Source organism: Oncorhynchus masou, chromosome 31 (assembly GCF_036934945.1).
Source record: "Oncorhynchus masou masou isolate Uvic2021 chromosome 31, UVic_Omas_1.1, whole genome shotgun sequence".
NCBI classification, from domain to species: domain Eukaryota; kingdom Metazoa; phylum Chordata; class Actinopteri; order Salmoniformes; family Salmonidae; genus Oncorhynchus; species Oncorhynchus masou.
This window is the reverse complement of record NC_088242.1, coordinates 85,519,832-85,532,526: the sequence shown is the minus strand read 5'-3', so window position 1 is coordinate 85,532,526 and position 12,695 is coordinate 85,519,832. Positions and strand designations below refer to the sequence as shown.

At 43.3% G+C, this 12,695-nt stretch overlaps 1 protein-coding gene across 2 annotated transcripts in view; it reads left to right on the top strand.

Annotated features, from left to right (window-relative positions):
• abca7 (ATP-binding cassette, sub-family A (ABC1), member 7) overlaps window positions 1-12,695 on the top strand; it is a 45,924-nt gene that overhangs the window by 22,024 nt on the left and 11,205 nt on the right. Inside the window, exons 22-40 of one of the 2 annotated variants that reach the window (XM_064952345.1) lie at window positions 652-789; window positions 994-1,214; window positions 1,597-1,654; window positions 1,903-2,105; window positions 4,698-4,824; window positions 4,944-4,967; window positions 5,119-5,264; window positions 5,408-5,532; window positions 6,397-6,489; window positions 6,913-7,105; window positions 7,357-7,451; window positions 7,564-7,602; window positions 7,786-7,891; window positions 7,971-8,045; window positions 8,154-8,323; window positions 8,622-8,799; window positions 9,454-9,569; window positions 9,857-10,001; window positions 10,289-10,412. In XM_064952345.1, coding sequence (XP_064808417.1) covers window positions 652-789; window positions 994-1,214; window positions 1,597-1,654; window positions 1,903-2,105; window positions 4,698-4,824; window positions 4,944-4,967; window positions 5,119-5,264; window positions 5,408-5,532; window positions 6,397-6,489; window positions 6,913-7,105; window positions 7,357-7,451; window positions 7,564-7,602; window positions 7,786-7,891; window positions 7,971-8,045; window positions 8,154-8,323; window positions 8,622-8,799; window positions 9,454-9,569; window positions 9,857-10,001; window positions 10,289-10,412 — 2,376 coding nt within the window. The remainder of the gene's footprint in view (window positions 1-651; window positions 790-993; window positions 1,215-1,596; window positions 1,655-1,902; window positions 2,106-4,697; window positions 4,825-4,943; window positions 4,968-5,118; window positions 5,265-5,407; window positions 5,533-6,396; window positions 6,490-6,912; window positions 7,106-7,356; window positions 7,452-7,563; window positions 7,603-7,785; window positions 7,892-7,970; window positions 8,046-8,153; window positions 8,324-8,621; window positions 8,800-9,453; window positions 9,570-9,856; window positions 10,002-10,288; window positions 10,413-12,695) is intronic. The other variant, XM_064952346.1, reaches the window with a different exon arrangement.

The window sequence follows — 12,695 nt, the reverse complement described above, 5'->3', positions numbered from 1 at the left end:
GCCCTGGGTTCCTCCTAATGCAACACAATGCTAGACCTCATGTGGCTGGAGTGTGTCAGCAGTTCCTGCAAGAGGAAGGCATTGATGCAATGGACTGGCCCGCCCGTTCCCCATACCTGAATCCAATTGAGCACATCTGGGACATAATGTCTCGCTCCATCCACCAACGCCACGTTGCACCACAGACTGTCCAGGAGTTGACGGATGCTTTAGTCCAGGTCTGGGAGGAGATTCCTCAGGAGACCATCCGCCACCTCATCAGGAGCATGCCCAGGCATTGTAGGGAGGCCATACAGGCACGTGGAGGCCACACACACTACTGAGCCTCATCTTGACTTGTTTTAAGGACATTACATCAAAGTTGGATAAGCCTGTAGTGTGGTTTTCCACTTTAATTTTGAGTGTGACTCCAAATCCAGACCTCCATGGGTTGATAAATTTGATTTCCATTGATAATTTTTGTGTGATTTTGTTGTCAGCACATTCAATTATGTAAAGAAACAAGTATTTAATAAGAATATTTAATTCATTCAGATCTCGGATGTGTTATTTTAGTGTTCCCTTTATTTTTTTGAGCAGTGTATAATACCATACTCTCTCTCTCTGTGTCTGTCTTTCTCGCTCGCCCTCTGTCTCTGCCTCTACTCTCAGGTGGTATGCAGAGAAAGCTGTCAGTAGCCATAGCATTTGTGGGGGGTTCCAAGGTGGTGGTCCTGGATGAGCCCACAGCTGGGGTGGACCCCTACTCCCGCCGAGGCATTTGGGACCTGCTGCTCAAGTACCGCAAAGGTTAGCCCTGAACTGTGTCAAGGGTTGCAACATTTTCCGTGAACTTTGCCAAAATTCCCAGGATTTCCAGAAATCCCTGGTCTAACTTGGTGGCGGAGTTTATCATTTCATGTCAATTCAGGTGAAATATAATTTAATTGAATACTATTTTATCTACTAGATCTTTTCGCTCTCTTTTTCTCCTTTTCCTTCTCTCTCCATCAGATCGCACCATCATCCTCTCCACCCACTACATGGATGAGGCTGACCTTCTCGGAGACCGCATAGCCATCATCTCCCAAGGGAAGCTGTGCTGCTGCGGCTCCCCCCTCTTCCTCAAGGCCAAGCTGGGGACGGGCTACTACCTCACCGTCGTCAAGAAGGAGGGACTAGATACTCGAACCCCCAGTAGTGCCAGCGCTACCAAACTGCCCCCTGCCACAAAGGTGAGTGAGAGATTGTATACCCCTGCACATGAGACTTTCTCAGGAATACGTTGTGCTTATTCACAAAGCGTCTCAGAATAGGATTTCTGATCTAGGAACAGGTCCACGTGTCCTCATAATTAAGATCTAAAAGACCAAACTAATTCTACATCAGCACTCTAACGCTGAGACACTTTGTGAATATGGGCCCTGAAGACCATTTTACCAGTGCATCTTAATAATCAAAAGTGGCTCACCTTTACTCATTTACTACAGAGAGGAGATGAGGAGGTTATTGTAGACTATCGCAATAGGGCAATGTATACTGTGGGATGCTAAAGGACATTACTTTTATCACTGAACTATGACCCCTTTGCTGATTGGCTCTCCCTCTGTATTTCAGGACAGTGACTCCTCCATGAGTGACGACACAGGTCTGGGCAGTGATGTTAGTGGCCCAGGTAGGGTCTCCAACCCAAAGTCACTAAGTGACATCCTGCTAGCTGTGTGTTGACAGCTCGCCATTATTGCAGACTCCTGAAAAAAACAACCATTCGCTTGGCTGTTCTGTTCGTCCCAATGACGAGCCTCTACCCCCCCCCCCCCCCCCCCGAGGGTATCAGATAGGTCTACACAAGTATCCAGTGAAGTTTCAAACCTCAGAATAATTATCATTCTCTCTACTGCTCCCGCTCCCTCTCCCCCGCAGACCTGGCTGCACTGTTGACCCTGGCACAGCGTCACATCCCCGGGGCGCGGCTGGTGGAGGACGTGGGCCGTGAGGCGGTCATCAACCTGCCCCAGAAGTCAGCAGAGGACAGCAGTCTGGCCATCTTCCTCACAGAGCTTGACAGGAGGCAGGCTGATCTGGGCATCACCAGCTACGGCCTGTCTGACACCACCCTGGAGGAGGTGAGGAAAAGGAGACACACATACACATATGCAGTGCATTCGGAAAGTATTCAGACCCCTTGACTTTTTCCACATTTTGTTACATTACAGCCTTACTCGAAAATCGATTCAATTGTTTGTTTTTTCCTTATTAATCTACACACAATACCCCATAACGACAAGCATAGAAATCTTAAAAAAAAACTGAAATATCACATTTACATAAGTATTCAGACCCTTTACTCAGTACTTTGTTGAAACACCTTTGGCAGTTATTACAGCCTTGAGTCTTCTTGGGTATGACCGTTACAAGTTTGGCACACCTATATTTGGGGAGTTTCTCTAATTATTCTCTGTAGATCCTCTCAAGCTCTATCAGGTTGGATGGGGAGTGTTGTTGCACTGGTATTTTCAGGTCTCTCCAGAGATGTTAGATCAGGTTCAAGTCCGGGCTTTGGCTGGGCCACTCAAGGACATTCAGAGACTTGTGCCGAAGCCTTTCCTACGTTGTCTTGGCTGTGTGCTTAGGGTCCTTGTCTTGTTGGAAGGTGAACATTCGCCCCAGTCTGAGGTCCTGAGCGCTTTGGAACAGGTTTTCATCAAGGATCTCTCTGTACTTTCCTCCATTCATCTTCACTCGATCCTGACTAGTCTCCCAGTCCCTGTCGCTGATAAACATCACCCCAGCATGATGCTGCCAACGCCATTCGTTAAGGCCAAAGAGTTCAATCTTGATCTCATCAGACCAGAGAATCTTGTTTCTCATGGTTTGAGAGTCCTTGAGGTGCTTCCGTATGGCCATTCTACCATAAAGACCTGATTGGTGGCATACTGCAGAGATGGTTGTCCTTCTGGAAGGTTCTCCCATCTCCGCAGAAGAACTCTAGAGCTCTTGTCAGAGTGACCATCGTGTTCTTGGTCACCTCCCTGACCAAGGCACTCCTCCCCCGTTTGCTCAATTTGGCTGTGCGGCCAGCTCTAGGAAGAGCCTTGGTAGTTCAAAACTTCTTCCATTTAAGAGTGATGGAGGCCACTGTGTTCTTGGGGACCTTCAAAGCTGCAGACATTTTTTGGCACCTTCCCCAGATCTGTGCCTCGACACAATCCTGTTTTGGAGCTCTACGCTTGGCTTGTTTTTTGTCTTGGAGCTCTACACTTGGCTTGTTTTTGCTCAGACCTGCACTGTCAACTGTGGGACCTTATATAGACAGGTGTTTGGGCCTTTCCAAATCCAATCAATTGATTTGAATACAGGTGGACTCCAATCGAGTTGTAGAAACATCTCAAGGATGATCAATTGAAACAGGATGCACCTGAGCTCAATTTCGAGTCTCATAGTGAAGGGTCTGTATACTTATGTAAATAAGGTATTTATGTTTTTAATACATTTGCAAAAATGTATTATGTGTAGATTGCTGGGGAAAAATGTAATTTAATCCATTTTAGAATAAGGCTGTAACGGAATTAAAAAGTCAATACTTTCCGAAAGCACTGTATACACAGACACACACACACACACTACATGGACCGGAGCCCATGCTGGCCAAGAGGCCATGAGGTCAGCATGCTTGCTCGTCATGGGCTTCTCTCTCTCACATTTTCACACACTCTCTCTCACACACACACACACCCACACACACACGCATTAGCACACAGATAACACGCACACACATTGGCATACACACAGTCTCTCTCACACACATTTAGGGCTTAAAGAGGCTTTGCGTCAGAAGTTGCTCTAAGCACTATATTACGTAGACACTAGCGTGTAACAGGCCAAAGTTACATGAAGCTCATCCTAAATATAGTCATGACTGCACTAAACTAACCTGTATTTACAAGCCGTCCATTGAACCTCTTGTGGACAGTTAAAACTCAGCTTTAACTAGATTAAGCAGGGTTTACCCAGAATAGTATATTTGCGGAGTTACTGTCACGGTAATGTGCTTAGGCTGCCAGCTTACCACGATTACCAGAAAAGATCCCGTTTGATAAGTTAGTAGGTTGGCTCCAAGCAGATTCTATCTCTCCCCAGAGTTTTGCATTTTTGTGTTAGAGTTTTGAGTTCTCTATTAGTTATTATAAACTGTGAGCCCTGAATGATGATTGGCTAACAGCCGTAGTGTATCAGACTGTATACCACGGGTATGACAAAACATTTATTTTTACTGCTCTAATTACATTGGTCACCAGTTTATAATACTAATAAGGCACCTCAAATCAAATGTATTTATATAGCCCTTCCTAGGGCTCAGGTCCTCCTCCGAGAGAATTAGAGAGAGCATACTTAAATTCACACAGGACACCAGATAAGACAGGAGAAGTACTCCAGATATAACAAACTGACCCTACCCCCCCGACACAAACTACTGCAGCATAAATACTGGAGGCTGAGACAGGAGGGGTCAGGAGACACTGTGGCCCCAACCTCTGGGTTTGTGGTATATGGCCAAAAAAACGTTGCGTCGTTCAAAAGGACAGCCCTTAGCCGTAACATATTGGCCATATACCACACCCCCTCGGGCCTTATTGCTTAATTGAAACATGACATTTATCTACTTGATTCCAACACACAAGGCTGAAGATGTTTAACAATGTCATCTGTTTCTGTAGATCTTTCTGAGAGTAGCTGAGGAGACAGGGGTGGACGTGGACCCAGAAGACAGCCCAGGACAAGCTGACACACCCCATGGGCAGGGTCAAGAACAGGGCTTGTCTGGAGAGCCATCTGAGGATCCAGGTAAACACAAGGGAAAACATAATCACACACACATAGAAACACGCCTAGAAACACAGTCTTCCTGTGTTATTTAACATGGTCTGTCCTCCTTTCTGACTCTTTCTTTGCACTGCTGCCAGGAAGAAAACGGCTTCGCAAGCAAGGTACCTACAGTACTGGGTCTTTAACTTCCTTTTTCAGAAGCTCAGCTCTCTACCCCTAACACTAACTGCAGCAGTTGGAATAAGAGTCGTTTGGCTCAATGAACAATGTGTTTCTTTCTCTCCACCATGCTTGGGCCTTTCCTGCACACAGAGCCCCAGGAGACAGACCTGCTGAGTGGGGATGGCCATGGCGGTGTCCCTCTGACCGGTTGGGGTTTGACGTGGCAGCAGCTCCGTGCTCTCTTCATCAAGAGGTGGCTGTATGCCCTCCGCAGTCGCAGGGGATTCTTCGCTCAGGTGCAGACTCATAAGCTTGACTCTATTCTCAATCAGTTGTCCTTATCAAATAAAAGGTCCGATATGAACTAAAATACAAGCATGTGATACAATGAAGAGAGACCAATGACAGGCTATTGTGACACCATGTCCTTGTGTTTCAGATCGTGCTGCCTGCTGTGTTTGTGTTGATCGCTCTCCTTTTCAGCCTCATCGTCCCTCCATTCGGAAAGTACCCCTCGCTCCAGCTACAGCCCTGGATGTACGGGGAACAGTACACCTTCTTCAGGTAAAGACCTACATCTATTGATTTCAAGTACAGATGTAGGATCTTAATGTGAGCCAGTTTTCTACAACAGGAAAATAATCCTGCAGCAACAGGAAATGTGAATTATTATGTGGATTATAATTAATGGACATTTTTGTATGGGTTAATACATTTTTCGTAAGGGAAAATCAAGTCAGAAAATGACAAACTACATAAGCCTTCTTTTTTTTTGACCCCCTTTTCTCCCGAATTTCGTGGTATCCAATTACTATCTTGTCTCATCGCTACAACTCCCGTACGGGCTCGGTAGAGACGAAGGTTGAAAGCCATGCGTCCTTCGAAACACAACCCAACCAACCCGCCCTGCTTCTTTACACAGCGCGCATCCAACCCGGAAGCCAGCCGCACCAATGTGTCGGCGGAAACACCGTGCACCTGGCTACCTGGCTACCTGGTTAGCGTGCACTGCGACAAGGATATCCCTACCAACCAAACCCTCCCTAACCCGGACGACTAGGCCAATTGTGAGTCGCCCCATGGACCTCCCGGTCGCGGTAGGCTGGGACAGAGCCTGGGCTCGAACCCAGAGTCTCTGGTGGCACAGCTAGCACTGCGATGCAGTGCCCTAGACCACTGCGCCACCCGGGAGGCCACAGAAGCCTTTTTTAACCTCAAATATACTACAAGTTTAATTCTCCTGCAACAAGGTGATCAGATTAAGATCCTACATCTGTAGTCTTGAATGGCAATTATCAGATTAAAATTCTAATAAATGTTTGGACTGGAGCTTCAAGGAGTCAGTTGTTCCCATGTTGCCAGATTCTGCTTTGTCTTTCTATTTTTCTTTGTTTGTATTGAACCTTATCTGTGGTGTCCTCTTTCCAGCAACGATGCCCCTGGGGATCCTGCCATTCAGAATCTGCTGGATGCCCTTCTGGACCGGCCTGGATTTGGAACCAAGTGCATGGAAAACAGCACGTAAGGCCTTCTCCTCGGTTTTCTCCTCTACTAAAGCAACACAACACTGTGTTACCTGGCTAGTCCAGCCCCAACCACAAAGGAAAGCGGACACCTACCTATGTGTTATTATTTTAAAGTGTAAACCAATATCTTCATTATCAGCATTACCAACAAGGTTTTTTCTGTTGTCTCAATGTATTCTCAGTTCGTTTGCGCATATAGTTGTGTTTTTATGAGAGAGGGTTCATACTATTATGGACCTGTCATTCACCAGGTTCCCCACATGACTTATGACTTAGTGCTATTGACTTTTCCCAAGGACACTTCTGGAGGGACAGTGCATATTAGCATGAACGTAAGAGATTTAAATTGGGCCTATGTTTCCTCAATTAGGTGTCATGGTGTATTTTGCATGTTCACGCTAGGATGTGTCCCCTGCAGGGATCCTCAGTGTTTGCAGGAGGAGGAAGGCATGTTCATGAGGCCCCAGATTCTCTACTCCACCTGGCAGCTCTTCAACAGGGGCAACTGGACTGCAGACAAGCCATCTCCTGACTGTGAGTGCAGCTCTGAGGAGGTCCGCAGGATGCTACCAGACTGCCCTGAAGGAGCCGGAGGCATCCCCCCTCCACAGGTCAATACTTCATAACTACTTTTACTTTATTCTTCTTTATAGTTAAACATTGCATTATATATACTGTTACTTTGTTCTCAGTGGTTAAACATTGCATAAATAATGGTACTGTAACTAATCTCCTATGACAGACTTTCATTAAAATATGAGAATTTGTTCTCAATGACTTAGCTACCTGCCTAAATATATATCCAATACCTAAATGTCCACATACTGTTGTGTGTACTGGAACTTGTTTCTATGTTCCACAGGTCCAGAGATTGACAGGGGATATCCTGCAGAATATGACTGGCCGCAATATCTCGGACTACCTGGTCAAGACTTACCCTCAGATAATGAAGAAAAGGTCTCTTACACCACTCGCTTGATTATTATCTTTGTTGGAAAGTATTACTGTGATTAAATCTGTGTTTTTCCACCTTAGAAATTCATTTCTTCTTACACTCTTACGGTTTCAGCCTAACTTCAGCCACTAAGAAGTGGATCAATGAATTCAGGTAAGTGGAGTGGGATACATACTCAACATGTAAAATCATAGACATCACTTGTCTACAGTCCTAATCTCAGTTAACCCAGAACTAAAATCTTGCATAATTTGGTCAGATGCTGTCCAAGAGAGATTACTAATACATTACAGTCCATCTACTCTGATGTAAATGGGATGTCTGTTTCTGTTATAGATATGGGGGCTTCTCTCTGGGGGGCAGAGGTACTCAGGCTGTCCCACAGTCCTACCAAATGGAGGACTCAGTCATGTCTATACGGTCCCGTTACAAAGTGGCACAGGTAGGAGAAATCTTTTACACCCTCAACGTCAGGTTTCTTTGTTGTCTTTTTTTAATGTCTGGTTCTCTCTTTCTCACAGAATAGCTCATTGGATCAGCTCCTGGGTCGCCTACCAGAGTTTCTGGGTGGACTGAATAGTCAGAACAATGTTAAGGTGAGAGGTCAAAGGATGAGTGTGTGTGAGCACCCGTGGGTGTGTGTATGCATGTGCATCTGTGTGTTTTGTTTCACCGTTACCTAAGCTCTACCTCACCCCTGCTAGGTGTGGTATAACAACAAGGGTTGGCACGCCATGGCATCGTTTGTCAATGTCATGAACAATGGCCTGCTCCGTGCCAGCCTGCCCCCAGGGCCAGAGCGAATGAAGTATGGCATAACCGCCTACAACCACCCTCTCAACCTCACCAAGGAACAGCTCACTGAAATTGCCATGTAAGCTCTCTGTCTCTCTTTCTCTCTAGTTTCCTATTCAATTCACACCAATAAGTCTCATTGTTGATTAAGCCTGAGCTTAGTGTGTCGGAGTGAATCAAATCCCTCTTTTTGGAATTGCTTGTTGTAAGCACTATTAGACAATAATTGTACTGTACAGAGCAAGTTGAGTACTGTTAGTATGAAAATGTGATAGGTAAACATGATACCACACTGGCCTTAAAAGTGACTAATCATTTCTGTCAACAAAATACAGAATAAATTGTGCTTACCATACTCATTGCCGCTCTGTTTTCAGGATGACCACCTCAGTAGATGTTCTGGTGTCCATCTGTGTGATCTTCTCCATGTCCTTTGTGCCGGCCAGCTTTGTGCTGTTTCTCATCGAGGAGAGGGTCAGCAAAGCCAAGCACCTTCAGTTTGTCAGCGGAGTCCGGCCCATTCTCTACTGGCTGGCTAACTTCACCTGGGACATGGTTAGTCTCCTACCATCCTGATAGGCTTAACTGATACCTGTTTTGTTAGCAGTAATATAAAATGTACACTCCAGAGCCTTATTCACTAGTTACCTTGAGTTTTGGCTCAAATATCAACTTTATATCAAATCATATCTAATACAATTTTATTGGTTGTGTACACATTTTGCAGATGTTATCGCAGGTGTAGCCAAATGCTTGTGTTACTAGCTCCAACAGTGCACTAATACCTAACCATAGAAAACAATACATGCAAGATAAATAACTTATGAATAATATAACTGATGAAAAAGAGACATAAGGGGAATGAATGTAGGCATGTATTGTCTTTGTTTCAGAAGCCTGATAATGTTAACAGTAAAACGTCTCCTTTCAAACCTTGTGCCTCTCTGTCATTCAGTGGCATGTACTGTAACTCCAGGGCACAATTTTTAAAATGTTATCGATCTGGATTTCGCCTATCGGATTAGATTAAATGCATAGAAATAGAATGGCCGAATCATTGACTTGACTTGTTCTATTCATTATATTTCTATGCATTTAACCATATCCGATATGTGAAATCCCTGATAGATAACTTTTGAAAAACTGGACCCAGTGGACAAGTCTCATCTCTATTGAATTGTACTTAACTGGCCTTCTACTTTCTTCCAGCTGAACTATACAGTCCCGGCCACTATGGTGGTCCTCATCTTCATTTGTTTCCAGCAACAGTCCTATGTGTCTGAAACCAACCTCCCTGCTCTGGTCTTGTTGCTCTTGCTTTATGGGTAAGGGCCATGGACACGGGTGGCTTTGTTATCATTGCACTCATAACTAATGATGTTGTATGTGCACTTTATTACATTCAGTAATAAACAATCATTTTGAATTTTTATAATCTTTTCAAACATCACTACAACAGTATGTTTGCTTGAGTGGTCATATCATTGTTTATTTTATTTCAATAGCTGAGGTCTCCTTTAAAGAATGTCACAGTTGTTCTTAGCAAAGTTCATGGTGCATTGCGAAACAAATTCCTTCTTACTGATTAGAATTTCTCTATCCTCTATTTTAGCTGGTCTATCACTCCTCTCATGTATCCAGCTTCCTTCCTGTTCAGTGTCCCCAGCACTGCTTATGTTGTCCTCACCTCAATCAACCTCTTCATCGGCATCAACGGTAGCATAGCCACCTTTGTCTTGGAGCTGTTCGTAGATCAGGTGGGTCATGCACTTGACTATGATATTATATCAGGGCTACTGATTAGTCTCAGGGCTCTGCTGATATTTAGATTTACAACCAACACTAGATCAGCTGAGGGTGTCTGGTTACATGGTACAACAGTGTACTACTTTAAATGTTGTTTTTTTCAACTTGCTTGCACCACTACAATTGCAAAATGTTTGCCAGTGTTACTAGAAGCAAACATGGCTGCAGATTAACAAATCAGATTTGAATGTTCTTTTACTATGGTATTCAGACATTAACTCGTCTGTCTGCTTTTCAGCACTTGAACGATATCAACAAGATCCTAAAAAAAGTCTTCCTGATCTTCCCCCACTTTTGTCTGGGTCGAGGCCTCATCGACATGGCTAAGAACCAGGCTATGTTGGACGCTTTCCAGAGACTGGGTATAATATTTTTTTATTTTATTGTGACAAACTTTTTATTTAGTTTAGTATTTTTTTCCCAGAGGGAGGGGCTACGGGTACAAAAGAGTCCGCATTCTCAATTTCATCGTAAAATGTTTCCTTGGTGTTAAATAGTCTGTGGACAAACTTAAAATGTATAAATTGATGGTTCGGATTAAGGGATGCCAAGGTCATATTTTTTCATATTCTGTTCCAGTTACAGGGTTGTTCAGATTCAATTAGATCTGTGGACCATACTTTTTTAATGGCTGTCTCATAATACGAGCGTTCCAAAAGTAGTTTATATATTATAGAGATCAGTCCTTTCAGAATAATTTTTTTAGAAATCACATCATTGGATGGTTCAGTAGTTGGGTTTTCCATTTAAAGTTTGGTACGGATAGTTCTCCTACGTCCTTCCCTTTTTCCAAGATTGTTTAACCTGTTATGGCTGGAATCTCGATACCTGGGTCGATATGACAACTACCAGTGAAAATAGAGGGCAACAAAATACAAACCACAGAAATCTCATAATTACAATTCCTAAAACATTCATGTGTTTTATATCATTTTAAATCTATTTCCGTTGTTAATCCCACCAAAGTGTCCGATTTCAAATAGGCTTTTCAGCAAAAGCACTACAAACGATTGTTTGGTCTCCACCAAACCACAATAAGCACAGCCATTTTCCAGCAAAATATAACCTTCACAAAAACCAGAAATAAAGATAAAATTAATCACTAACCTTGAATTATCTTCATCAGATGACACTCATAGGGCTTCATGTTCCACAATACATGCATGTTTTGTTTGATAAAGTTCATAATTATATAAAAATAATCTGAGTTTACAATGGTGCGTTAGATTCACCAGTTCCAAAAACATCAAGTGATTTTGCATAGCCACATCATTCAACAGAAATACTCATCATAAATGTAGATGATAATATAGTTATACACATGGAATTGTAGATATACCTCTCCTTAATGCAACCGCTGTGTCAGATTTCCAAAAAACTTTACCGAAAAAGAAATGCATGCAATAATCTGAAACGGAGCTCAATTTAAAAACACCACAGCCGCAAAGATGGCGTCGACATAAACAAGAAATAATAAATATTCCCTTACCTTTGATCTACATCAGAAAGCACTCCAGGAATCCCAGGTTCACAATAAATGTTTGATTTGTTCGAAAATGTCTGTTATTAATGTCCAAATACCTTCTTTTGTTAGAGCGTTTGGTATACATATCCAAATGCTAATTCTGGTCAGCGTTATATCGGACAAAAACTTCAAAAAGTGATATTACCGGTTGAAGAACCATTTCAAACTAAGTACATAATCAATCATTAGGATGTTTTTAACATATAGCTTCAATAAAGTTCCAACCAGAGTATTCCTTCTAGTCTTCGTGAGCCATGGAACGCAAGTGGGTACCATGAGGAAAAAGCGCAATCACAAGATGGCTGCTTGATGGACAGCTGATATATTCTGCTCTCATTCACTCCCACAACAACATAGAAGCCTCATTATAATTTCTATTGATGGTTGACATCTAGTGGAACCACTAGGTAGTGCAATTCATATCTCAAGGGGATTTCATTGGGGACTGGTAAACATACAAGCTCAGATTTCTGACTTCCTGTTTATATTTCAACTCAGGATTTTGCCTGCCAATATGAGTTCTGTTATACTCACAGACATAATTCAAACAGTTTTAGAAACTAAAGTGTTTTCTATCCAATACTAATAATAATATGCAAATATTAGCAACTATGACTGAGGAGCAGGCCGTTTTGATATGGGCACCTTTTCATCCAAGCTACTCAATACTGCCCCTGCAGCCATAAAAAGTTAACTTGCCATATACAGTGCCTTCGGAAAGTATTCAGACCCCTTGACTTTTTCCACATTTTGGTACAGTATCAATCAAATTCGTCAGCTGATGTCACAAAGTGCTGTACAGAAACCCAACCTAAAACCCCAAACAGCAAGCAATGCAGGTGTAGAAGCACGGTGGCTAGGAAAAACTCCCTTAGAAAGGCCAGAACCTAGGAAGAAACCTAGAGAGGAACCAGGCTATGAGGGGTGGCCAGTCCTCTTCTGGCTGTGCCGGGTGGAGATTATAACAGAACATGGCCAAGATGTTCAAATGTTCATAGATGACCAGCAGGGTCAAATAATTATAATCACAGTGGTTGTCGAGGGTGCAACAGGTCAGCACCTCAGGAGTAAATGTCAGTTGGCTTTTCATAGCCAGTCATTAAGAGTATCTCTACCGCTC